The sequence below is a fragment of the Necator americanus genome, chromosome II, assembly GCF_031761385.1.
Source record: "Necator americanus strain Aroian chromosome II, whole genome shotgun sequence".
NCBI lineage: Eukaryota > Metazoa > Nematoda > Chromadorea > Rhabditida > Ancylostomatidae > Necator > Necator americanus.
Genome location: NC_087372.1, coordinates 2524848 through 2552508, shown reverse-complemented (window position 1 = coordinate 2552508; position 27661 = coordinate 2524848). Strand labels below are relative to the sequence as shown.

Genomic DNA, 27661 nt, shown 5'->3' with positions numbered 1-27661 from the left:
TTATGCAAATCTTCAAACAAATCCCCACATTTCCACGAATAGTTCGTCGTCGTTGAGGTCATTGAGGCGGTACAGTACAGCAGCGATTGGCATCGTAAGGAGCACGCGACACGTACGGTCGTCGTGAACTACAACACCGCTCGTGCGTGACGATCGTTTAACAATGAAGACACCATTCGCGCACCTACGCCGCAACAACGCGAATTCGCATAGTTTGAGGATCAGGTGCCGGAAATGCGTTGTCCCACATATGTGGGTGCTCTCAAATTTATGTACGAATCGTCGGCGATAAGAAGTAGTTCTTGTTCCGCCCCATTTGCTATGAGCGTTGATCCCATTTATAGTACGGATTTTTCCCCGTAGCCTTACGATTTTTTTCTGTCCTCCCACCGTAACCTCGAGCTCCACCATGTGTTGTCTCTCACTAGTTGAGGAAATTTTTGAGATACTACTTTTAGGCGAGGCGAAACGATCCACCTTTCAATTTTAGCCTCCATCTTGTTTATTTTTGACTTTCTTTATAAACATGGAAATAATATAACATAATGATGTAATATAATAAATATTATGATAAATACGAAGCACAAGCGTTTATAGTGCACATCAATTCTAAAGCAGGAATTCTCTTTGGAGCATATCTTATCCCAAACCATTATCTCTTCGCTATTGCATCTCCTTTATATGAAAATCCCCACCCAAATGTACATATTTCCGACTCCAGTCCACATTTTCTCACTGGAGCAGATATTTTCGGCAGATATCTTCTGAAGAGCTGTAAACAATTTACAGAGTTCACATAATTGGCTTTTCAACGAATTTTTATTTTAGAGAAAATCCTTAATGTTATGCATTTATATTATCTTAAGCTTTAATTATTTTTAGCGAAAAGAATTATGAATTTAATCAAAATTTTACAGTATTACTAATCGAATAAAAATAATTGGGATAATAATATTCATTCAATAGATAATAATAATCTAATATTAATAGATAAATTGGTAAACTTTAATTATTATAATTCTAATCATTTTAATCAAGCAATTATTAACGCTATAAAAATTTAAGGCCAAAACAACTCTCGGATAAGGCCTAGGGTCTTATGCACTTTAAAATGTTTTTCCTGCGCTAATTTCTAGCGGTAATTTCTAAACTATCCATTCATATCGTAACCTATTATAGGTAAAAATTTACAGCATTCTCATAAATCACAACAGTAACTAGTATAATAGATGTTGTTATGCATAACTTAATACAAATAGCAAATATAGTTTGTCGTAAAAAAAAGAGAAAATAACCTTGGAAATTCATTTAAAGCGTTAAAATGAGACCATAAGTGGTCTTAGCTGCAAAAGGTACATACAGTACTCTCATTGAAGTGTACTTTGGGACCAATAGTTAATATATATGAAGTATCTACGCTGTTATTATTTGGAACAACACAATGATTTGTTTGTTGTAAGCGGATAACACCAAAATTAGGGTCATGTTACGCGTTGACGATGCGATTCGGTATTACTTTTCCGTTTCCCACAAAACTTTCCAAGTGTAGTGATAGTTTAACTTGAATGATTACTTATTTTTCAAACCTTTTCTTCAAAAGTATTTTCATACAGTATTCGCTGAACTGGTATAATATCCATAAAATATCCCAATTCCTCAATGCACAATTTCTAAGCAAATATCCGTTTTGTTTTCTACCAAATCCCCTTTATGAAAACATACATACGGAATTGAAAAGGGGCAGTTTTTCCTGTATTACATGGTCGCGATCCGACATTTATCCCGGCTAAGCGTGCAGGGAACTTCAATCTAAGTATCTTATCCTCTTTACTTCCGGAAGCGAATCCGGTTTCGAACTTTCGTCCCAGTGCTTGTTTTTTGCGCTCATCCGGGATCGTTTGGTCTTTCAGTAATCTTTCTAAGATTTTTTGCTAATAAGTACTTCTAGAACCTAAAAGCTTCCTCTTTCTTCGATGAACACATTTAGTTACCTTCTCACTTGAAACTTTCCTTGAAATACAAAGCCAGAATTTTGTTCAAAAAATTGTGATAGTAACAGTCCTATTCTAGAGCACACATTTGCTTTGTTTCTCCACTTTTTCCTCATTTTACAAATAAGAGGTGATTTTTCAACTGGATCTCAAAGGATCGCTGGTCGAAGTTTTCTTAGAAATCATGAAATATTAGCGAATATAATTTCCCGGAAGAAATTGCTCGTTAGCGGCTCGATCGAAGATCTGAAACTCAAAAAAGAAGCGGTTTCAGAGATTCAAATCATATTTTGAGAAAATCATTCATCCAATTAATTAGACCATTATTAATCTACTTTACTGTCGTTGATGAATTGAACGTATCCATCAAATCCTTAAAAATCTGAAAAGAATGTAACGATTTCCAGCTTCATTGTTTCAATCGTTACTTTCATTATTTCTACGATTAACCGTTCATTAACAATTAATTGTTATTATTTTTATTCGTATTATTATTATATCTTTTTTTTTAACTCATTATTTTGCTTTTTGTGAAATTTCAAAAACCGTATTTCTCGCTGTTTTTTTTACGTCTATAGTCCCCTGTTCATATGCACAGTGGTGACAATTTCTCGGATGGTTCCCAATCCACATTTGTATTATTTATTGAACCATTGCTTGGTTGTTTTAATTTTGATGTATTTACTCCTCATCGCAACCTTTCTTGGAACGAATTCATTTTATTTCCTTTTTCATGTCTAAAAAAAACCAGAATATTGAATGTTCAGAGGAAATTTCTTCTCTTCAAAGCAAATCGATAATTTTACCCTGTCTATGTTCAGAAATAATTAATTAAAAGATCAGATTCTTGCCGAAATAACTTCTTTAGGTGTTTTATTGAACGGAACTGTTTACTAGCGCCAAACTCGTCACCTCAAAAGAGGATTTGTTCATCGCAAGCAAAAGCGAAAGTTATAATCGCCGACGAAGCGTTCTATGAAGTATGTCCAATCGCAAGCGAAAGTAATTACGCGCACAATTTTCATCACGGTTTCATTTGAAGTAAAAACTTTTCTTTTTCGCTAATTCCGACTTTGCAACTGATAAGATTTCTCATAATAACGAGTTTCTCATAATTCCTTTTTTTCTAATTCTTTTTATAATTTCTCCTGTACGCAACGAAATTAAATCTCTCTGCAATTCTCTACGCGTCTGAAAATAAAATAGTACGGAAAGGAAAGAAAAAATTTTATTCTCAAGGGATTCTTACACCGAAAATTTGGAACACTGCGCTTATGGGACATAAATCCTACGGTCTGATGAAGTGACGAGAAAATTTCTCCACGTTATTAACAAAAACTGATTTTTAGAAATAATTCTCAAGATTTCGTTACATTTTCCTATGTCTTCTTCTTCTTTGTACTAGCGTTCTACGAAAAAAAGTATTCTCCTTCAACTTTAGGCTATTCTTTTCAGACTCTTTTCCCAGAAATCATAGGATTTTATTAAGCAGATGCATGAGTTTTCAGATATTGGAAAAATGTTCTAGGAAGCCCTTCTCTGGAAAAACTGTAGGAGTGGCAAAATGTTTATTAGATCTTTTGGCAAACTTCCTTTATTGTGCATAGGAAAAAACGTGCGTGGAAAAAAAAACAGCAAAAAAATTTATTTTTCTCCCAGCAAAAATAAAAATTTAGTTGTGCACAATTGAGATCTATAAATCTTATTGTTTATTATTTCTAATCCTATGCTATGTATCATTCATTATTCGATCAAATTTAGAATTATTTGACCAGAGATCATTGAATGAACGATATTTTTTCTTGTTATAATATTTTAAAAAATTAGAAAACTTGTACGCCAATTTAACGAGGATTTTTTACAGAATTTTCACCTACTGCTTTTAAAATAAATCTTTTCACAGATTTGAAAGAAAAAAACTACTGAATACCTCAAGTCAATGGATGCATGGACTTCTCTTGGTCTGCACTGGTTTTGCTAATTCTTGAAGGTAAGTGCAGCGCTTTTTTTAAAATTAACTATTAAATTAACTATTCAGTAAATCATTTATTTTAAATTTTAAATTACGTGCTCAACCTTCATTTAGGTCAGCAGAGTTGGACACAAAATAAATAATAAATTCACCTTTAGTGAGCCTAATCAATTCTATACATTTTTAATTCTATTTCTTCTTTTAATTTTATTTCACGCCGTTTAAAATAAAATAGTAATTTTTAATGTTGCTCCCTCTGATTATTCTTTTATTAGATGAAAAAATCCCACTTGACCGTGTAACTAACAGCTTCTAATAAAATATGTATGTCGACTAAAACAGAACTTAAGAGTGGTTAGGAAAACGAATCAGAACTTTTTATTTCTTCTGTTCAAAGAAATACAAAAGAAACAGTACATAATTGAGAAGATATCGGCTAGCAACCGTCTTGTTTGCAGTCCCTCTGGAACTTTTCCATTCGTAAATAATTATGGACCCATTACAGTAATCCGAAGAAAGAAAACCACTAACACAAACTATTCAGATTTTATAGTTACATGAGTTATTGACGTTTTATAGTTTTTTCATTGTTTTGGTATTTTATTACTTCGTTATTATTTCATTCACTCCCACTTCACATTAATCTTTTTGCTGAAAAATTTTGATCTACGACCCCTTTTCAATCTTATGGCGCTCTTTCTGAAATCTCGAGTCCGTTATAAGCAGCATCATGAAACTAATTCATGTTCTCTAATGTGAAAAATAGAAAGAAAATATAAATGAAGTTCAAAGTTGCCACTTTCCCATCTTTTGCGCTTAAAAGTGGACGAGTTTTACGGTATACGCTTTCCTCTCTCTGGTTGTCATCTTTAATTACAATTTTAAAAAAAGTATCGATTAATAATTCTGAAAAAATGAAAAATATGAAGAAATAAGGAGAGAAAAAGAGTTCAGAGTTACTCAGCGTGTTTTGAACTCGAAAAAAAAGCTCAAATGAGACCCAATTCTCCCGAGTTTTGTTCGAATTTCAATGCCTTACTGCGTAAAAATAGATGTCTACGACAAAATTAAATCTATTCCAGCTCTCGTGGTGATCACATCACCGCTTCCACAACAGCAAACACAACAAGCACCAGTACGACAATTTTTTGAAATGGACACGGAAAAATTGAAAGATTTCTGGCACACGGCAATGATTCGCGGTCTTATTAAGGTAAATTTCTTCTGCTATGTATACAAAACAATTCTACTGGTAATGCTAAGTTTTTTTTAGGCTCATTCAAAACAAATTCTAAGAAATCTTCCATACGTTGAACATGTTGTGTACAATTTATGTACACATGATGCTAAAACTACCGTAGCACTTGCAAAATGTGCTGTACGTGTATTCGACTTACGGGATGCTACACAACAACGAATTGAATATGAGCGACGTCAGCCCGTTGTGAGCACCTCAAACTTTTTGGAGCGTTATCCATTAACGAGAGTTATCCACGGGACCCGTTCGTCAAAATGGACTGGCGTCACGAAATTTCTGTACAGAGATGCAAAGAAAAAACGTTTCTTTCATAAACAAAAACGGGGAAATAAACGAAAACGGAAGAGAAGAAATGTTGAGAATCGAAGAGATGATGATGCCAGAAACGATCCTATCGGTACGTTTGCAACGGTGAAGACCGGAACCCAACCAAAAATCCTTCCAAAATATAATTTTGGTGAGTTTTTTTTTTGCTCTCCTAAATACTTCTACAGTATTCTCCTCTATTTTCTTCATCATTAATTTTTTGAAGAGAAAATCACCAGCAAAAAATTAGTGCAGGGTCTAGAATGGTATTTACGATAACGAAAGAAAAAGATCCTTTAGAAATAAAAATAAAAAATTCAGATTAAAATAAAATATCAGTGTATGTAAAATTATAAAATATACAAACGTGACGTAAAATTTTAAAAATTTAAAAACTAGAAGTTCAGCTACTGAGAATATTCTGTTTATTTACTTGTTTAAATATTTTTAAAAAACATGGAATTAGATGAAGCATTAAGAATAATCACGCCCAAATTTCTAGCAAATTTTCTTTTTTTCTTTTTTTTAAAGACAGGGAAACCTTATTTTCTTCTCAAGCTACTTTCATATTCATACCATTTATGGATACATGCGTCAATATACAGAATAATTAGCGATTTTTCAGGAAATCCCAAAGAACGACTTCGTCCAGCGATGAATTTCGGAAAAGTTGTCTCAGAATATATGAAGAAAGTATTACGTAAGTATTTAGAAGAAAATGCTATGGATTCCGATTTTACTTTACTTTTTTCGGCTCAAAAGGCATCGTTTTTCCAGTTGGTTCAAAACCACGGTCACATCTCGAGAATCTACGTGTTATTCGTGATCATTTTAGAAGAGTGGAGAAATGTAACGATTTTTTTCAAAGCATAAATAACGAGAACAGGAGGTACTTATCACTGCTTTATTTGCTAAATTTCCACTAAACTTCCACTGAAATTATCCTATTTAGTTGGTTCGATTTTTATTTTTTCCGAAGTATGAAGAGACATGAATCAAATTAAAGATATGTATGGATGAACATCAATGACCTTGATTATCTTTACAAAGACTTACAAAGAAATAAACCAAAAATAAGAGGATATTTGCTTCACCTAAGTAACTACATAACTTCTAGACTAAATCATTTTATTATCATTCTCATACTTAGATTATACGGGACAGAAATAAATTACTGAATACATCATTACTTATTGATGGTTTTGTATTTCGCTTTCCAAACATGACATAAGAGAAAAACATAGTTTTTTTCTATAAGAACACAACAATTTCTACAGAATTTCCAAACGCACCTGATTCCAGATTTTTCGAAAAAATGAATTTGGGTATCGACAGTCGTACTCCGGAATTGGCGAACAATGCCATTGAAACAATGGAAGGAGTGCTGGAAATTGTCAATGCATTCGCAGTAAGATTTATTAAGATTTATTTTTCGTATACTATGTACTTGTAAAATTAATAATAACTGCAATTGACATATTTATTAAATAAATAATCGTATGAATTAAATTAAATGATATTAAAAATAAAAAATATTTAAATAGAAAAGAATTATGTAGAAATATCAGATTAAATTTTTTTTGCTCGTAAAATTCCCTGACTCAGACAAAGTGTGTTCCATTTTTTTACCTTTATTTTCTGGGGCACCATCGGTGCATGTGAATAAATAAGTAAATAAATAAATAAATAAATAAATAAGTAAATAAGTAAGATATTTATTAACCTGAGAAGATCATTGTTGAACAAAATTACCTTATTAAAGGCTCATGCATCAATGGACAAGTTGTCAGTGATGTCACCTCGGTTGTTTTCTCTTTTTCCTGAAACGTCACAATCCTCTAACAAGCAATTTCTTTCACCAACAATATTCAGTTTTCAAAACGACGGCTATTTATCGTTACCGGAACTCTTCGATGTGAGATTTTTTTTCCTCAAATTTGAATTTTTCAATAAACTCTCATACAAGAAAAAATATTTCTTCAGATCATAGCCATTAATAAGAAACAACAAAATCGGCTTTTGGATATCATTATGGATGTTAGTGGTGCTGGAAAAGCACTTGAGGGGAGTGGTTACGGTTGTGGTACGATTGCAGACTATGTATACATGCTACGAAATCGTTTCAGGAGACACTTGTCAGGATAAAACCGGAGATTGAAGAAGTGAAATACATTAAACTGCCTCTAGTACAGGAAATATCTCGCAAACATGAGAAATGGATACGGTAACGCTATAAAGTTTTTCGTTCCAAGACCTATGTAGGGCTCCTACATGTTTGTAACTTTATAGTAGTTCTGGATAGTGTCTAAAAGTTCGTCTATGTGCAGGTTACGGCTCAATGATCGATGTGGAAATTTCTCTCAACTCAACCTAAAAAATTGCAAATTAAACTTTAAATTAGTTGAAAACAATTTTTATATACTTTGATACAACTCGTAGTTCTTCCAATCAATCAGGAACCACATTCCAATGGTCCCGACTCAAAACAAAATAAACCTCAGGATTTTAAACCCTTAAAGAACAACAACTTCCCTTTCAAACTCTACTATATTTTAGTTAACGTTATTTTAATTTTCCATTGAATTTTATTTTATATTTCAGAGCGAGGAATCATTTCACTGAAGAGCAAAAAATGGACTACGAAGAGAAAGGATACGCATTTCTGAATGAAGAGCAACTGAATCTGATTTATAACCGACAAGGTTGTACTTACTTGATTTACACCATCCATATTATACCTATTTTTTTAGCGCAAATCATTCGAGCAGCAAAAATAACAAAAAAAGGTGACAATAAGTTTATGAAAAAAAATAAAGGAAATGGCTAGATCTCTCTAAAAGTGGTCTTTATTTATTATCAACTATTATATTGGTCGGCTAGTCGTTAAATGCTGCGACGACGCTGCGCTGCTCTTTTTCCGTTTTCCAATCCCTCTTCCAAAGCCCGTATCCAATAAATTTATCCTTGAATGAAAATATAAATAAGATGGAAATAAAACTATCCGCGTTTCGTTTTTTCCGGCTTCACTTTACAATATAAATTTTGTTTCACTCCTTGGCGTATAGTTGGTGCAGCGGCAAATCAGTGCGACAAATCCCTTCAAATAAACATTTTCAGTGTCAGGAGGGGTGGATATGTATGTCGGCCACGTGGTGCATTTATTTAGGGCAAATTTCTGCTGGATAGCAACGTATCCGGCTAAGGTTCATTTACCTGTCAGGATAAATTTATCCATTTGGATGAATTGTATTGGATACGGGCTCAGGTGGTAGCATCAAGTAATGCAACCGAGTAGCTGCTATGAGACAATAAACCTGATCGAAGCAATTTATCCGAAGCATTCCTCATCCTTCCTAAGTTTCTTTTGGTTATGGATTCGCAGCAAAGAATAAAAGTCATTTCAGAGCAACTTCTTCACGGTATCAACGTTACCGAGATAAGTAGGATGACTAAGGAACAGAAAACGAAGAGAATAGAACGAGATATCCGAGCACTCGCCGCCCTGGATCAACCAAGAGTGCCAACGTGGGGAACGAGTAAGTGCTCCTCATGTAGTGAGGAAAGAAAAAAGTGAGGTATGGATGTGTATCCAATCGATTATCGATTTCAGAACACTTTCGAAAACGACGAGCTACGCCTCCTTCGGCGGATCCCGAACTAAAGGAAAATGAAGAAAGAATTAACGGTGTACTGTTTGAAACGCTGCAACCGTACGCGTTCACTGCCGAGGTAGCTGAAGGCGCTGCGCTAGAAGTTGTAACGTTATCACCGGAAGCTTTTATCAATGAAATCCTATTCCCAAGAGCATTACGAGTTAGTTTTGAAGCTATTTCGGATTTCGGAAGAATTTCTATACGTGGATCTATCTATTTTTGAGCTGGAAGTGTTGTCGCCTCGGGCTTTCATCGCCGCCGTTCTATCACCTAATGCTCTCATAGCACGAATACTTTCACCAACTGCTTTTCGAGTGGAGGTACTCTCACCACGAGCTCTTCATACATGGGTTCTCAGTCCGGAAGTATTTGTGAGTTGTTTTTTTTAAATATTTGTGGTGAGAATCCTTTAACAAAGAGGTCCAAGGAAAGGTTTGCTGTTCCAAGTTACAGCACAGTCTTCAAGACTTCCAAGTTACAGTACTGCCTTCGAGGCGATATGTATAAAACTATTGGGTAATTCACTTAATTAGAATTGTAGTAAGAAATGTTGTGATAATGAAGTGTGTTAATTACAAACTTAATAAATCGGTTGCGGAGGAATCAGTTACTGATTTCTAAAATCCTGGATTTTTCCCATTAAAAGTGACGAATTGTTATTGTTAGTTGTTTGTTAGACTGCTGTTATAATTGGTCACTGTTGGCTTAGTTACGGTTGTTGCGATGAATCGATGAACGCCAGAAAATAAACGAAAAGAGGACATGAATTTATTATCCTCCATCATTTGGGCACTCATCAACACTGAATTTTACAATTTATACAAATCTGGGCTTGATGTTAAGTTAAAACTAACATCTAAAAGTAATTTTGTCCACCCAGAGGACAAGAGTCGGTTAGGAAAGATCCGTACAGACAACGCTAACCTAACCACGATCGACGAGTGTGTTTGGTGGATTTCCACAGGTTAAAAATCCGATCTCAGCAGTTTAAAAACTGTGCTTATCTTTAACAGTAAGCTTTAAAAAAAACTCGATTTTTTCGATGCTAATCACCCATAAACAACAGGGCTCATACCAAACGATGGTTAGGAAAGGGCATGAGATTTCCTACTCTTCTTTCGCAATTTTTCTATTCTTCTTTCTACTTATATTGCTCCTACCTCCCTTTTTGTTCTTAGAAACAAATACATGTTTTAGTTAGCGGAAATCCTTTCTCCAAGATTTCTTGATCCGAGAGTGTTATCACCTCAAGCTCTCGTCTTTGAAGTTCTTAGTCCTGGTAACCATTTTCCAAAATAAAATGATTTTCTTATAAAAAAAATTGATTGAAGGAACTACTTCTACAGGAATACTTTCACCACACTACGGTTCATCCGAAGCAGCTTCACTAATCGTTCTTAGTCCGAATATTTTATCACCTCGAATTCGAAGCGAAGAAAGGATGCTTGTGGAGGCAAGTGAACTTTGCTAGCTCTTCATTACACTTCACTATCTACGTCGTAAACTTTTTAGTAATAATGTAAGTAGTACCGTTTTTAAAAAAAGTTAGTTCCAATTATTTTCACTAATAATTTTAACTTTCCTTCTATTAGGTTTTGTCACCTCATATATTGGGAGGTGCACATTCTCACGAAGAAGCTGAACATACGGTCTCAGAGATTGGAGCTCATTCCGATCATATCCACGGAGATGAAGAGCATGAGAGAGCTGAAGGATCTCATCATAGTCATGAAATTGAAGAAGAAACGGTCTCGGGACTTCCACGTAAGTTCACTGTCAACAGGCATTAAAGGCATCACCCCACGAATCTGAGATGGTACGAGTTTGAGGTGAAGTATCCTTATACGGGATAGTAGGTTATGGAGAAGGGGTGATTGCGTCCACTTCTTCCTAATTACCGTAAAAAACGGCCCGAAAGATGCGGCGCATGCACAAGGCTGGCGCGCTGCAATCGAAGCCGTTGTAGAAAATAGCGCGCCAGAACGCTCGAAGCCATATCTTCCGGGCCGTTTTTTTTAAGGAAATTAGGAAGAAATGGACGGTATCACCCCTCTCTCCATAATCTACGATCCCGTATACGAATACTTCACCTGTAATCCGTACCACCTCAGATTCGTGGGGTGATGCCTTCAAAGGCACCTTATCACGAAACAAACGTGTAGTACGGAAACCCTAGGGAAAATCTAGAGTTCGGATTGTAAAATACGGAAACGAATGCGCCCCTTGCCCCACGCCCTTCCAGTTCCTAAAAAAAATCCTAAAAAAAAGGTCGTCCTAAAAATTCGCGAGTGCCACCACCCTTGTGCATACTCCTGTCCCCCTCAGGAGCCTAACAATAGGTTTTACTTGAATAGGAGGCTGGTGAGAAGATCTCATCAATATTCGAGAGCTCGTTTGCGGACGTGGCACGTTGCAAGTGGTTTCGTAGGAAAGAACACCGCCTTCCACATCGTTTTTTTTTTTTCGGCGACGATTAGGGAAAAACGAGCAAAAGCACGCCAGGTTCCGTAACCTACTATACGAACTACACGCTATCGCTAGGGGTTCCGTACCATGTCAGAATTGTGATACACTGCCTGTGACACATGATTTGTATGAAATAATGTTTTCCAGCCTGGATCCACATTGTGAATGGACGATAATCATCGATAGCATTAAGAGCTGATCTCTTTTATAACATTGAAACATTAAAAATGAATTTTTTTTGTGTACAAAGCCATTTTTTCTTGATTTCCGAGCAACTTACTAACGCAGTTTCCACACAAATCGTGTTTTAGAACATCGGAGAAAAAGTTGACTTTTGTATTCAATCAGGATAGAATACTACTCACAGAAAATGAATGTTTTACTCAGGAGTACTCGTACGCAAGACGTTTCTCGGAAGAGAACATAGCGAGCGGTACGACATATCTACATACGCAGCCCTACGCACTCAGGTATCATGTACTCCTGAGCAAAAGCAAGGAAAATGCACAACGAACACGATCACTGATCAATAAAAATGGAATCGATTGCGATCAGCTGATTGATAACCGTTGTCAAGTGCATTTGCTCTTCAAAAAAAGAAACCAACAACTCTATGAGCGAAATAAGAACAATTAATTCCTATAAAATATTACAGAGTTCAAATAAGTCAAACATTCCAAAACAATAATATGTAATAAGTCGATGGTTTCACGAAAGTTACAGAAATCAGCAAAAATTAATGTGAATAATTTTCCATGAAAAAAGACGATAATTTGTTGAATTTGAATTTTGAAGGACCTTAAAAAGACGCCTCAAAAATAATGGCATAAGAAGAGTAATAAAAATAGAATAAAATAAAGAACTAAAAAAAAATGTGAATAAGCAAATATGCACCATATATTAAATTCGATTAAATAAGATAAAGTTAAATATAGTATTCAATATTCATCCTTTCAATTATATGTTTTAAAAAATACAATTTAAAAAATAAAGTATGGCAGTAGTAATTTTAATAAATAAGCTATGGCTGTAATGAAAACATATACTATGAAGTAAAATAAAGTAAAGGTAAATAAATAAATAAATAAATAAATAAATAAATACCCGTTGAAGAAAATCGGTTTGTGAGCGAGAAGATGACACCATTGACCTATCACGAACATAAATACCAACTCTACGGCATTTGTTGTTATCAGATCTCTAGCTAATCCTTCGAGATCATTCAGGAAAACGCTAAAATCTCGACGAGTATCGTTAGAAGGACGATTAATGCAGTTTCAAGGGATTCAGGCGAGAGACAGCCGAGAATCTTTTACTTATTTCCAAAATATGGAAATTCAAGTTGAGGTATGATTCACAAGAAAAATATTCAGCATTTGTTCGGAAAAAAAAGAAAAAAAGGAAAAAAGATCCGAAGTTTTAGAGTTCTCATTTTTCGCTTGCGCTGCTCTTCTGATGTCAAAGCTGTTGGCGTTTGCCACGTAAGCTGAAGGCGACGACTATTTCTCTTGAACTTTCTGGAAGCGACAACGAGGCGCTTCCGTTCACATAAGTCAACCAGACGGTAACCGTTACGCAACGTGCGCTTCGCATGACAGCAACACCTGGCTGGCGCAGCCGAATTTTATTAAAATCTCATTTTTGCATTCACGTCCATTTCGACAATGACCACCAGACTTGATGACCTAGACGCACCAACGCATCGACTTCATCACAGAAGACGTTCTTGTTGTTCTCTTCGGCGGTCTCCGTAGCTCAATGACACCAACGATCCACAATTTGCATCCCTTGTGAACCCACAGTCGTACACATTTGCATCTTGATAAGGCACATAACAAATCGTCACCTTCAAGAAGAGTGACATTCAGGATGCCGCGTTTCAAGAAACAACAACTGATTTTTTTTTCTTCACAACATATTTATTCAGTGTTAGTATTAACATTTCGTATAAGATATCCGAATAGTATCTTTTAAAAACACCCATTTGAAGTTCAGCAATAGGACGACTTTCATCCGCTGTAACAACAGCTTACGGTAATAGTTGTGTTCATTACAGTATGCCTCTTTTGAATAAGGGAAACGATATTCACCTTTTTCACTCCGCCCGTGCCGGACGACAGACAGCATCGGTGGGCTCGAATTTAGTGTATCCATCATCCTTGAAATGCATAAATTTCACACTTATTACAGCTTTAAATGTTGGATTTGCTGAGAAAAAAAAAACAACAACATACGTCTATAGGCATATCTGATTCAGGTACTACAATTTTCGCCCTCTCCTGACGCTTCTCCTTTTTAGAAACTCGAGATCCCTTCGCAACTTTCTTCTCATCTTTTGCAGAGATTTTCGACTCGACTTTGTTTTTTTGAAGCCCGCTATCCTTCTTGCTTCCGCCCATTCGCGCCGCTAATGTTTTTAATCTTCTACTCATCGGACTTTTAGTGAGATGATTAGCGGGATGCTCTTCTTTCTCTTTTTTTCGCATTTTGAAACGTTTTGATGATGATTCAAATTTCGCCTTCAAACGCTCATTCCAGCTTTTATTGCTTCTCAATTTTCCACTCCCCTTTCCGGGAGTTTTAGCTGATTTTTCTTCTTTGCTAGGTTTCACTTCTATTCTAAATTCTGACAGTTGCGTCTTGCACTGCAAAATTGTTACAAGTAAAATATCAAATGATGTTTGTATAAATTTCGTAAATTATACCTCATCAAAATGCTGATCAGCACATATTTCAGCTTTCTCTGTAAATTCAACAGTACATCTACAATTCGTGAGGAGAATAGTAAAATAAGTATAATCCAATAGACAACCGATAAGAAAAAGATAAGGAAAAGACATAACATTTCTACGTTGGAATCTCCGTAGCGGTTGTCTATTGCATGATAAGCAAACAAATGGTGCATCATCATTAAAGGTATCACTCCACGAATCTGAGGTGGTACGGATTTCAGGTGGAGTATTCGTATACGGGATGGGAGACTATGGAGAGGGGGGTGATTCCGTCCATTTCTTCCTTATTGCCGTAAAAAAAAACGGCACGGAAGATACGGCTTCAGGGGTTCTGGCGCACTATTTTCCACAAGGAGTTCGACTGGAGCACGCCAGCCTTGTGCGGCGCCGCATCTTCCGGGCCGTTTCTACGGCAATTAGGAAGAAATTGACGGAATCACCTCCTCTCCATAATCTACTGTCCCTTATAAGAATACTCCACCTGAAATCTGCACCCCCTCAGATTCGTGGGATGATGCCTTTAAGATGACAATACAAGTTTACCACAAATAACTTTTTCAGTGAACTATGGCTGATCCAGAACTTCAGAAAAATCAGCTGTAAGGTGGTGTAAGAGGTAATGAAGTGAATAGTTACTGATCAACTTTTAGTAATTTGATTGCAAGGCGTAATTTAATAACTTTTTAACCGTTCGACAAAAACCTTTTGTAAAATAAAAACTAATAAAGACTGATATTTGCAGTTCAATTAAGAAGCTGTTCTTTTAAGCGATACGTACCTTTTCTATCTGTAGCTGCAGTCTTTTCCTCCTGAGTGTACTCGCTTTTCGGGGCACAAGATTTCTGTTCATTTTTTTCAGCGTCTTTGGGAGTGGGAGGGGGTGTCGGATTGGTTACTGATCTGGTTACTGATGTGGATTTCTTTGCGCGTGCCTGCAGACAGAAGTCCTACAGCGAAAAAGGGATCTAGGGACTTGATTTAGTTGAGATTTATTTCACAGGAGCGAGTTCCAATGTTGAGATTACGAGGCTTATCGAAATATCTATGAATGACCATAGTCATACCAGTAATGGGGACTGCTTAGCAAACCATTGACCCATAACTGAACCTATCCAAACCAAACTATACCAGGTAGTTACTTATCAGACATGAAAGAAGGATATAAACAACATTTCTGGTGAATTATTCAAAACGAGTGGTGGCACGAATAGTAACCCTCTGGATCTACTCCCATGACGCATTAAAGGATTTTGTCTATCGTATTTTATGTAATGGTGAAGTATCCATCAAAGATCGGTTACAAATCTTTACTTCAGTACCTTCCGTCTTAAGTGCGCACAGCCTATCTTCTACTGTAATACTAAATGAAGGGGAACCTATAAGCTTAGATGTAGATCCTTGAAAAGTACCTTCTTTCTCCTGCATACAGCAAGAAAAACCAGCATAAGTCAAAGCAACAACATTACATTAGACGAATTACGTAAGAGCCGAACACCAACCAATCACACGCGCCCCTAGCTCCCGCCTTTTTGTGATGAGCAACGGAGAATTAATCTTGCGAACGAATCAACTCCTATAACGCCTTTCTTGCAATACATAAGCATTCCTCAATTTCTCTCAGGGAAAAAATCTGAATGTCAAATGCCAATATTGAAATGTTAGATGTCTGAATGAATGGATCGAATAATCGAAAATCAAGTGTAAAGAACATACACCAACCATTTCTAATAATACCAACTAACAAAATTAAAATGAGATAGGGATACTATTCCGACACTATCTAAAAATGATTATAAAATCCTCACTACTGTTTCATTGTCAGTTCATGGTTTTCTTAGCGGCAGAATCTTTGTTGCTCGTATATCAGGTAAGCATCAATTCTTCATATCTTCTAGTCCATTGACAAGGAAAATCCTCATCATCCCCAACATAAAGAGGCCTGTGCTGCGAGAACTGTTCCCCAACACCATCAATATTTCTCACGAGCGTTTAAAATAGAAACCCTGCGAAGTTTTATCGCTCAGAAAATGACTTGTTTGTTTCATGTTTAATGCTTGTTCTAACATGTTTATTCAGAAAATGGCTTGCTTACAGAACGCTTACATTTTTGTTCTAACATGTTTTTACTTGTTTGCAACCCTTAAAGGGATATAAGGAATGAACGTTCTAAGAATACATCAGACTTCCCCTCCGCAACATCCGATAGTTTGCACGTTCCCTATGATATCGTTTTCTGTAGCTTCTATCATCCTTTTTTGTTTTTGTTTGTTTGTTTTTTTTTCTTTGTCGCTTGTACATGATCATGCCAGCTATTTGATCCACTGGATTTGAAGAGTTATGTATTTTTGTGAAGTCCTTCCGTGTTATTTCGTTTAAGGCTCCCAAACAAGTAAGGACATGTTAGAACAAGTCATTTTCTGACGGAGAAACTTCTACAAAGTTTGTATTTATTTCATATTTTTATAATTTGTATTTTATCTGCCTTTCTCAATTTCTCACTATCTTCCTTTTAAAAAAAACTTGGGAAACAAAAGACTAGGTAATACTTTTTACTCTACAGAAGTTTTTCGAAGAAGCTTGTGCCGAGTTAAGTTTAAACTCACCGTATTCATTAGCGGAGAAATTTAACCAACAGGTGATAAGACAACTACTCAGACATGTATCCCAACAAGAAATTTCTATAGCGCGGACGATTATTTGAACCATGATGAAAAATGTGATAAAAAATGAAAAATGCCTAGTTCTCGCCAGCGGAGAATTCCAGCTAACTCTTCACTAATTTCCTTTTGCTTCATGCGAGTATTCCAGACGCAATAATTTGCCACCCTTGCGCCGCCGCCTGCGATTCGTCCGAATGGGTTTTCGACGGATCGCAGGCGGAGCGGGGTTAGGCGGAGCGCAAACATTGCGCATTTCACCGTAAGCCTCATAAGAAACAGCATTCCGGTGTCGTCCGTGTCCACAGATACAAGGAGAAATGGACAGAATCATCCATAATTTACGATCCCGCATCCCATCCCAAGAGAAATGATGCAAGTGAGCCCGAAACAAAAAAGAAGTGCACTGGTTAAAAAAAGAACTAGAAAAGAAAGAAAGGATAAGTGAAAAAAGGATAGTACTAGCATTACGATACTATGAGTAAAAAAGATTGTTTCGTTGGATAACTTAATACCTCTGATTCTTTGATCTAGAAGGAATGCTTCTGCTTTTCTTGTGATACTTGTGCACTACATACGTCCCAACGCGAAATGGAGAAACAAATTGCTTGGAAGATCAAAAAAAGGAAAATCAAACCGAGCGCTACCTTCATGGAGAACCATATGGCAGCTTTTTCAAGCTCATAAAAATCATTCCGAATGTCTTAAAAAGTTGGAGTTGAAACGTTCTTCAATACCGAACAATATTTTTTAAATCATAGCTTTATCATTTATTTGAAATATTTTCTTTGCAGCAGCTCCCATTCTCAAAACAACATACGCAGTATCCAAGAAACAATAATTTTTTTTAAGTTTTGACTCTTAACTATTTTAGTTGTTTAACCATATTTACGAATAACAAAACGATAACACTCTCCCAGAATGATGGGCCATAACGGTCAGTCTCGCTTCTGAAATTTTCCGTCCTTTAATTTCATCAGCAACGAAAAAAAAATTTTGTTGCTTCAACTACTTTTTTGAGTCTTTCATTCAATCAGCATTAAATTAGTGTTCTAAGCAGAACTTCAAGTAATATAAGTTTCTTATCAACAAATTCCTCCATTATTTTGTTGCTCCAGCGCCCATTCGAAACGCTGGCTAAGATTCAGGCAATTTAGAAGATTAGAACGCCGCCTCCGTCATGTGAGATAGGCGGCGGTAAATTAGACGGGTAACTAATTGACTTCAACGCTTTAGTGAAAAGATGCTTTCGGCGTTTCGACGATTTCCATACTGCAATCTCTCTTGGATATCAGTAAGTCAATTCAGGTAATGCTACATCTTTCTTCTTTTTCGGTAATTTCACAAATATTCGCGTTATTTGTATATTTATTATTTGCAAGTTATTTCTTTCTTTATTTATTTGCCTTTTTACACAGGACTCCTGGTATCAAAAATAAGTTCTTCCTCGCTTAGAGACAATTACACTCTTTCTTACTCCTATACTCCGCAACAATTCTTTCAGCTCTTTATATATTTGTATAAATGATATAAAGGAAAAGCGTGCGACCCTCTCTCCTATCCAAAAAAAAATAAAAAAACATTTCTCGAAAATTTTTGTGAGGTAATTGGACCAATTAACTAAATTAACCAATTAGTTGTCAGCTAACTGATCTACCTCAAGAAGTCAGCCACTCATAACTTCTCAAACAAATATACTTTGCCTATAATCCAACATTATTTTTTTAGCTATTTTGACCATGCTATGCTTTAGGAAAATCATCCATTTCCGGCATCAGAAGACAAAAAGATCCCCTTCGCTACTACTTTTCCAGCGATCGCTGAAAGTGTTCGTTACATCCAAAGCAAGCACTGGTCCTCCTCCACCGATCGATGGGACGATAATCGATAAGGCTCTAGTAATGATGCCAGCGAAAGATTTTGCTATAACTACCGCTACAAAGCAATCTTAATTATCCTCAAGTACTCGAAAAGGAAAATTATCTAAAAAAAGGAAAAAAAGATCATCTGTGAAGTCGCCTCATTGATCAGCCGGTAGAGGTGGTCCGGTACACGTTCCCACAGAGATCATAACGCGTCTGGCGTAAATACTACTTCCGAGCGTTCCTAGCAGAGTATTCAGCAGGATGTGTAGTTTTTTTTTAAACCAAAATTACTTCTAGGAGTCACCGTAACCAGATCCACGAACATTTAATTGCGTAAAGTTGCTTGCAGATTTATACGGTTAAAATATTTTATTTACACACAGTAATTCCTTGAGATTAAGAATGAACTAAAACAAAGCCCAACATTTTCTTTCCGGATGCTTTTCTACAAAATCACATTGAATTCCTTTAATTTACGCTCGAAAATTTTCCTGCGACTGCAGGAATGCTCTGAAGCGAAACACAAAAACTTCTCTTCTGACATTCCAACCTCACCAGGGCTAATACAAAGTGTTTACATGCTGCTTAAGAAAGGTAAGCCGCACCCAACTCCAACAGCAAATTTAGCATTTCGGCGACGAACAATGGAAAACAAGTTTTCTATCACAAGGATCTGGAAATTAAGCAAGCCAAACCGGAGGAGCGTCAACCATTGCCAAAAAAGGTATTCTGAATAGGTCATTCACCGTTGTATGCTGGAAAATAGAGGAGCAACAACACGCAGACCAACATGATGCTTTCGATTTGCCTCATCGCGTCATTTTGCAAGCGCGCACAACAAATCGAAAGCGTTTATAGTCGGGTCAAAACGACATGAATTGAATTACGAGTGTAGTTGCGGTGCATTTGCGTACGCGCTCGAAACAGTGCGGTGGAGGCAGCAGTTGGAACCAAGTGGGGCCGTCGCAAAGTGCAGCGATGGGTGGTGCCAGCTATGGTTTCACCACGCTCCCAGCCGATACGCCCCACCAAAAAGCTTCGAGAGAAGCCGCGTACGCAATCGCGTACGTTCTTTCATGTAGTTTTCACCCCACTACAGATGACTTGCGTGATTTCCTGCATCGTGTCGGGATGCGAAGAAAACTATGAAAACTAATCAACGAGCCCAACCATCCAATCACCTGCGACCAAGATCTTCTTGTCTGGACCACCCGCACGCATGCAAAACCATGCGGGGAGCTCACACACCGTGAGAAGTATGCAAGTACGTCCCCGGATTTCCCGGCGCTGACAGCTCGCAGTAGCCGCTCCGCTACCTTGACTTCTCTATCTCTCATCATATGACGTGACGCAGCCACGAAATGAAACCTTGTTGCTTAGCAATTTCCTTAGATTTCTCTGCATCGCAACGTTTGAGTTCCTCAGCAGAGAAAACTATGGAAATTGCCTAAAATTCCACATTCGTTAACAACAAAGAACAGCTATTCGTTTCAGGACCAGCAACTTGGCTTCGGTGTGATACATTCCGATCATATGTTTGAAGTGAATTATGAGCTTGGTAAAGGGTGGACAAAACCAGTCATTCGTCCTTATACCAATCTATCGATCGATCCTGCAGCTAAGGTAAACCGCGAAAACTCTTGATTGTTAATATTATGATTTGTATTTTAAATATATATATATATATATATATATATATATATATATATATATATATATATATATATATATATATATATATATATATATATATATATAACATTAGTGTTTTCTCAAAAAACAGACAATATAAAAAAGCAACAGTGGATTGATAAAAATTCAAAATTCATTCTAAGTCACTCGAAATTTCATAAAATTTTATAAATGCGAACTTATGTGCTTGGAACTTGCCTAAAATAGTTGCCAACTCATTTCGTTACTGATCTTGTTGTTACATGGACACTACAAATAATTTGATCAATAAGGTCAATAATATGTAGAAGTTAATACAAGTGTGAAGAGCTGAAGAAGATTCAAAAGTATAGAATCATGGAAATGACGATATTGGGATTCCCCTACGAATACATGGAGCTAGGGATGTAGTTCACGAATATGAACGCGATTACGCTCGATTTCCCCTTTCCTCACTCTAGTAATCCAGAGGAATACAAAACAGCTTCAAGTGACCACGACTATCCAACGATGCAACTTCTAACGGGTAATTTAACAAGCAATACATACGACATACGCAGAAGGTGTATATTTATGCGCTAAGGCAGCTCATGGTCAGAAAGCATCCGCTGCTTATCAGATTAGAACTGGATTACGGATGTTGGACGACGATAGAGTTGTTTGCATTCTATAGCGTAATGAGTTGCGTCATTAGGGGGACAGAACCACACAAGGCTCCTTTCTCTGGATAACTAAAGGAGAATTGAGAATTTGAGTGATCCCGCTCATAATCATGAACTAAACCTCTACCACTATACTATTCGTAGAAAAATTCCGAAATCGTCAGTGTCCTCTTATTTTGCCTTTAAGTGCAGGGACGCCATTAACAAATGTTGTTTAATCTGGTATTCGTGATCGAAATTTCGCCTAAAGTGAGAGGAAGCGACAAGAAATGTCTGACAGTTTTTTTCCGATCCCTTCTCCCTCCCCTTCCAATACGACATTCTGCATGATTACACTGCAAAATCTGCGAAAGTAATAGCATGCGGGTTGACGAATAATAGCAGAAGCTCATAAACAACTAAGCATTTCAGTGGGCTGAAGAAGTAAACAATCGTAATCCATGCGATTTGTAAAATATGAAAAAAAACCGGTTCACACCGAAAAAGCATCCAAAAAGTCTATTCAAATCCGATCTAAACTGTCATCTAGACGAAACACAAAAGTGTAAAAAAATGGACATATAGTAAGGTCAAAGCGACATGAAGCACGGTGCAATCGCGTACGCGGCTTCTCTCGATGCATTGCGGTGGAGCGTAGCAGCTTGGAGCGCACTGGAATCCTTGTTGACATCAACCATCGCAGTAGTTTGCGATAGTCCCACCTCGGTTCCAGCTGCTGCCTTCACAGCGCCGTTTCGAGCGCGTACGCAAACGCGCCGTGCTTCATGTCATGTTCATGTTTTATCTATAACACTCTAAACAAAGCGACGAGCGACTCTAAACGAAGTCACAACAATAACCTTTTGTATTTCATCTAAACGGATGGTTTCTACTGATTAAATGTTTTATCTTGCAGGTGCTACATTACGCTTGCGAGCTATTCGAAGGAATGAAGGCATATCGTGGTGCTGATAACCGTATACGCTTGTTCCGCCCCGAACTCAACATGGCTCGAATGCGACGTTCGGCTGTACGATGCGCCTTACCTGATTTTGACGGAAAAGAACTGTTGAAGTGCATCAGGGAACTGGTAAGACAGCTGTCTAAGAGGTGTAGCTTCACCCTATGCTTACTGGCCAATTCATACAATAGTCCGCTTCGCTTATCAATACAGTCCAAGTCTACTTTTTCATGCTGCTCAGTGAGCAAGTATGAATCGAACACTTTATAAATTACACGCGAATAATCCTTGGTGGTTGTGCTCAATAGACAAACGTTAAAATTTTGGAGCTAGGTGTGACCTGTATCCACACGTTATGGCACCATAGGTTACGAGCAAACAAATTTTTAAGCCAAAGATTCTAGGTGAAAATTGATCAAGCATGGGTTCCGTATCAGAAAGGAGCTTCACTTTACATCCGTCCCACGCTTATTGGCACCGAACCATCGCTTAGCGTAACCCTATCCAATGAAGCCAAACTATTCGTCATTACTGGACCGGCTGGAGCCTATTTTGACACATTTGATGTAGGTTTTTCTTTACTTTACCGTCAATCAATAGTCACGAGATGCACATCTTCAGCCCGTAAGTCTACTAGCCGATCCACAGTATGTACGAGCAGCCAAAGGAGGAGTAGGAGCATTCAAATTGGGATGCAATTACGCACCAACGATGAAGATTGCAGGCGATGCGCTAAAAAAAGGCTGCAAACAGGTGTTGTGGCTAGCAGGACCAGAACAGCACGTATGTTTTGATACTGAAAGCAGTTATGGAGAAGGAGTAGCAGTGTCATAATGCATCATGCGTAATTAATAAGTCATATCCGGTATGTTTTCGAGAAAATACTCCTAGACTGTGCGTCTACAACATTGTTTCTAGCCAACATACCCTCATAGACAAGAAATCAACATTTCTCGACCACTGAACAACTAAAGTAGTATAAACAACTCGTTGAACACTCGTAAATGTGAATTCTGATCTCATTTTAATGTTTACTCTAGCTCTTTTGTACACTAAAACTGTAGATCAATTAAAGCTACTAGAAATTATTGTACGGGTTTAAGATTAGATGAAATGTCACGATCTGTTCCATAAGAAGCACATAAGAATGGGGACCAGTTAAGTTATCACCCAAAAAGAAGAGCTTTAATTTCTATCGAAGAATATGCTACAAAACTGTAACAATTCTCACCGAAAAGAAAAAGTTAGGTGCCTTTGCCAAAAAATTGCCAAACAAATGAACAAAGTAGGAAAATGACAGATTTAGAATTCTAAGTTTGAAAAAGTTTACCTTTTCTTTTTATCAATAGTCAAATGGTCAAAGCTTTTTATCAATAGTCAAATGGTTAGCTTTAAAAAATTCTTACCCGAAGAACAGTTCTCATCGCTTCAGTTGTTGGAGAAAAAGAGCCGCAGGACCAGAATCATTCAGTTTTCTATCATCTCAGGAACGAGATTCCGGGCGAATCCAGCATCCATTTCATTTAATGATTTATGACAGTCCTGCAAATACAGAAACGGTAACGTAGAATGGAAATGCGACAGGATACTTTCAGATCACTGAAGTAGGTGCTATGAACGTCTTCATGTACTGGAAAAACGAAGAGGGAGAAAACGAGTTGATTACCGCTTCACTAGAGACAGGTGGGTTTTCTTAACGTCAAACTGTCCATATATCCATACGTAGGGTACGTTTAAAGAAATTCGATAAATGGTGCAATATCACTTGGGTTATTACGTAAGAACAAACACGGTTTTTAACTCCGCAAGCTGCTAGTATAGTTTACAGCTGCGCGGTCTGGCAGCTCTGCAGTTTGGTGGTTAGTTTCGGTTCACTTGTGAAAGTTCAACAACTACCAAGCTGCAGAGCCGCCAGCGCTAGTATGAACACAACAGGCAAGCTTACAGCTGATTTTGAGCGTATTAATGTGGTGACAAATCTGAGACAGGAATGAGCGAGATAGACAACCACGGTTGACTCATTACAAACAAACAAGTGCAGCACTTCAAACTCAAATTTGGAAAAAAAAGGAAAAAATGCACCTCGGTGGCACAAAGTTGAGTCAAAACAACATCAAGATTGGCGCATTTGTGTAAGCGGCGCGGTGGAGCGCAGCGGCAAGTGCTCCTACTAGCACCACTCATCTGCAGTTCGCGATGGTCCCACCTCGATCCTTGCCGCAAGCTCCGCCGCACTGCTTTGAAGGCAGCCTTTTTTTGCAATTGTGCTGTCATTTTGAGCCGACTATAACTAGAGGAGGAAAATAAAAGTTTTCCTTCGCTACTCCGCAACACAACGGACTCACAATCATCACTTATTTATTTATTTGTTCGTTTATTTATTTATTACGCTCAAAGGCGTGCCAAGAGTAAGAGGCAAGGAATGAATACAAATAAACAATAGAAAATCCAGTAACAAGAAAAGAGTAGAATGAGAATGAGCAGGGATAAGTCAATCTATAAAATGTTTGGCAATATAACCTAAAGTAACAGACACACGAACACAAAACCAATCTATTAAGGTATCATCTTACCCGGCGTTACGCGCCAATCAATACTTGAACTCGCACGCGAAATGGGCGAGGTCAAAGTTACTGAACGAGACTTCACAATGGATGAGCTTCGAAAAGCTCTGAAAGAAAACAGAGTAAGTTTCACACATAATATTGTATCAATTTGAATGGAAAATCACCAGAAATTTCTTGCAGGTTTACGAGATATTCGGTGCAGGAACGGCTGCCGTAGTGATACCAGTCGATATGATCCTATACCAAATCGATGATCACGAGGAGAAGCTAAAGATCCCATTGATGGAAAGCACGAAATCGCTTATGCAAAGGTATACTCTAACCTTTTCGACTAATTTATGTTGCCCCATGTTTTCTTTGCTACGATCAACCTAGCTAGTCTTAGAAGATCAAAAATTAGTGGATAGCGTTTTTTTTTTTGGTAGCACAGTCCTAGAAATAATCTTCGGAACAGTGAAGTTGTCAAGAACTGCACAACGTCGTGCGCAACCCAAATTATAATATAGTAGTGTCAAAGCGACATTAAACATGATGCAGTTACGTAAGTGGTGCGGAGGAGAAAGCGGTTAGAATCGACCTGGGACCATCGTAAACTGCAACGAAGAATGGTTCTTACCGCCGCGCTCCACCGCACCATTTCGAGCGCAGCCGCTTACGCAACTGCACCGTGCTTCTAGTCGTTTTAATCCTACCGTATTCCCGCATAGATATGATGGAACATGCATTCGAGATTTTGCGTATGATCCAATCTCGCTGTTTTTAGATGTTTCGGATTATTATTGTCCCGAAGAGAATACTACTTATTTTTAGGCTGTTCAAAGCAATTACGGATATTCAGTACGGACGAGCATCACGCCCAGAATGGATTGTTGAAATTTGATTTCAATATCTGTATAGTTATAAACATAGAGTAATTAGTTAAAATTAATGAATTTCCAATATGAGAATGTTGTATGAGAATTACGTCGATAGAGTCACTTAGATGGAAAAGTCCTTTCCCTATCAGGTTCATGTTCTTTTCCTTCTTTCTTTTTCGTTTACAATTAAAATAATGTCAACATCGCGTGTTGTACTCTTGACACTACTAATAGGTGAATGGAAAATTAAAGCGCCTTCGATATTCCATCGACGAAGAGGATTGAACGTTGAATAACTAAAAAGGCTTAAGTGTGACTATGTAGCTGCAGCACGGTTTGTGCCTGAAACAGTACGGACGAGCCAGGCAATATCAGGCGCCTGTAGGCAACTGTATAAAGGATAAAGGATGAAGTCACTGGCGTTAATCAATCCGCTTGGGATGCGCCCCCACGTTCACTTCAATTCAGAATCGTTTGAGGTTTACGAACGTGTGTCTGGCCTATACAGTGACTTGCGGTGGCTAGCCGATGTGTCAAGTCAGTGCTTTTATCCTCCCAGACAAGTCTGGTACGAATTTATCGACCCCGAGGGATGAAAGGCTTGGTGAGCACTAGGGCGAATTCGAACCTCCGATCGATCGTGCAGGAAGCGGAACCTCTAACCGCTACATCACACCCGCCCTGGCAACTGTATAGTCAGTCAAAACGACATGAAACATGATGTAGGTGCAGCGGTCTGCTTGGCAATTTGCCAAACCTTGCCAAGTGCCATCAGCCGTATCAACATTGGCGCAATTTTTTCGTCCGTCCCCATTCATTTTGCTTTCCTTTCTGATTTTTTTCTCCCTTCTGTTCCCTTTTTTTCGTATTTTTGTTATGTTAGCTGTATTTACTTTTGTTATAGAGATTTATATTGGTCTTAGGAGAAAATGTGGCTGGTTGTGTGGGGAACTGAGTGGCGCCCTTATTTCTGGAACCTCTATCTTACTTTTTTCTCTTGGTAACGTTGGCTTATATGTCATAGATCCTCTAAGACTAATGCTTAGCTGTTAGGGCCCCGATTGATTTAATTATTTACTTCAAGAAATAAAGGCGCCACTGAGTGCCTCCTCCCACTCCATTTTACCCTTGGCCTTAATTTATTGTACGTCTACCCTCCATCCCTTACAAACCAAAAAAGGAACATTAACATGAAAATAAATACATGAACAAAAACGATACAATAACTTGAAGATAGATACGCTATAGATCTATGTAACAAAAGCAAATAGCGCAATCATTAGAAAATACGAAAAAAGTAAAGACAATGAAAGCAAACAAAACATCACTGACGTCACTTGGAAAAATTTCGCAAATTGTCAAACGATTCGGTCGCAGGCAGCATTTAAGCGGCTAAAAACTGCGTTGCTCCAGAACGAGCGCTCGTGTAGCTACAGCATGTTTCATATCGTTTTGACCCCACTATAAAATTGTTGAACTCATCTCTCGCGAGGGGAAACTACCTTCTGATGATAAGAAATCATGGCAACTAAGAATTCTACTTTAGAAATGGTCCTAAACAACTTGCTACTCCAGAAAAGTCGGTAGTCTTCACGGGGAAAATCTGAACGCTGTAGACATGCGGAGAAATTTGCACAACATTGGCTGAGTAGTGGAAGTCTTTCAAAATTACTGTATTTTACCTGCACAGTACAAATTACACAGTTAAAGCATTATTCTACTCTTGCAATTAAAACGAGTGTTTTAGCATTTGGTTAGAGTGACCTAAAATTGTTTTTGCAGTCCTGCAATAGTAAACTACTGCAGAAGAACTGTTTCATTCTTACTTTCTCTTAAAAATATTTTTTCGTTTCATAGAGGAGACTCCAATCTCGAAATAACCGTTTTATTCAATCCGATCCTAAAATACTATTTAAAATAACAGACTACAACCCAAATTTAGTGATACAGCAATGAAAAAAACTACCACATCCAGAAAGAACTCAATATACATGAAGGACATAGCCGTATTTCATGGGACTTAGTCAGAGGCCCCGCGTAGTCTCGACGTGGAATACTCCTTCA

At 37.5% G+C, this 27661-nt stretch overlaps 4 protein-coding genes across 6 annotated transcripts; 2 read left to right on the top strand and 2 right to left on the bottom strand.

The window, feature by feature from the left end:
* Positions 1 to 4993: 4993 nt before the first annotated feature.
* On the top strand, positions 4994 to 10970 carry RB195_016674 (uncharacterized protein; the record flags this gene model as incomplete). 2 transcript variants are annotated; one of them, XM_064183309.1, is made up of 12 exons in its annotated part: positions 4994 to 5176; positions 5237 to 5678; positions 6153 to 6227; positions 6305 to 6416; positions 6830 to 6935; positions 7511 to 7564; positions 7654 to 7751; positions 8129 to 8229; positions 8932 to 9063; positions 9138 to 9340; positions 9405 to 9551; positions 10773 to 10970. In XM_064183309.1, 12 exons carry the CDS (start codon positions 4994 to 4996, stop codon positions 10968 to 10970), a joined length of 1851 nt encoding a protein of 616 aa, XP_064039190.1. The 2 variants fall into 2 exon arrangements, with proteins under 2 accessions (XP_064039190.1, XP_064039191.1); XM_064183310.1 differs by lacking the exons at positions 4994 to 5176; positions 5237 to 5678; positions 6153 to 6227; ... (2 more) ...; positions 7654 to 7751; positions 8129 to 8229 and having other exon boundaries at positions 7559 to 7610.
* A 2555-nt stretch (positions 10971 to 13525) lies between these two features.
* RB195_016673 (uncharacterized protein) lies at positions 13526 to 13803 on the bottom strand (the record flags this gene model as incomplete). The annotated part of the gene is made up of 2 exons (XM_064183308.1): positions 13526 to 13662; positions 13737 to 13803. The coding sequence occupies 2 exons, from the start codon at positions 13801 to 13803 to the stop codon at positions 13526 to 13528; spliced, it is 204 nt and encodes a 67-aa protein (XP_064039189.1).
* RB195_016672 (uncharacterized protein) lies at positions 13742 to 15478 on the bottom strand (the record flags this gene model as incomplete). 2 transcript variants are annotated; one of them, XM_064183307.1, is made up of 5 exons in its annotated part: positions 13742 to 13804; positions 13881 to 14291; positions 14352 to 14389; positions 15157 to 15310; positions 15443 to 15478. In XM_064183307.1, the coding sequence occupies 5 exons, from the start codon at positions 15476 to 15478 to the stop codon at positions 13742 to 13744; spliced, it is 702 nt and encodes a 233-aa protein (XP_064039187.1). The 2 variants fall into 2 exon arrangements, with proteins under 2 accessions (XP_064039187.1, XP_064039188.1); XM_064183306.1 differs by lacking the exon at positions 13742 to 13804 and adding an exon at positions 13831 to 13836.
* A 2800-nt stretch (positions 15479 to 18278) lies between these two features.
* Positions 18279 to 25620, top strand: RB195_016671 (uncharacterized protein; the record flags this gene model as incomplete). Its single annotated transcript, XM_064183305.1, has 10 exons — positions 18279 to 18343; positions 19528 to 19624; positions 20395 to 20523; positions 22129 to 22302; positions 22578 to 22739; positions 22795 to 22956; positions 23769 to 23856; positions 24735 to 24859; positions 24921 to 25051; positions 25551 to 25620. 10 exons carry the CDS (start codon positions 18279 to 18281, stop codon positions 25618 to 25620), a joined length of 1203 nt encoding a protein of 400 aa, XP_064039186.1.
* Between the last annotated feature and the right edge of the window lie 2041 nt (positions 25621 to 27661).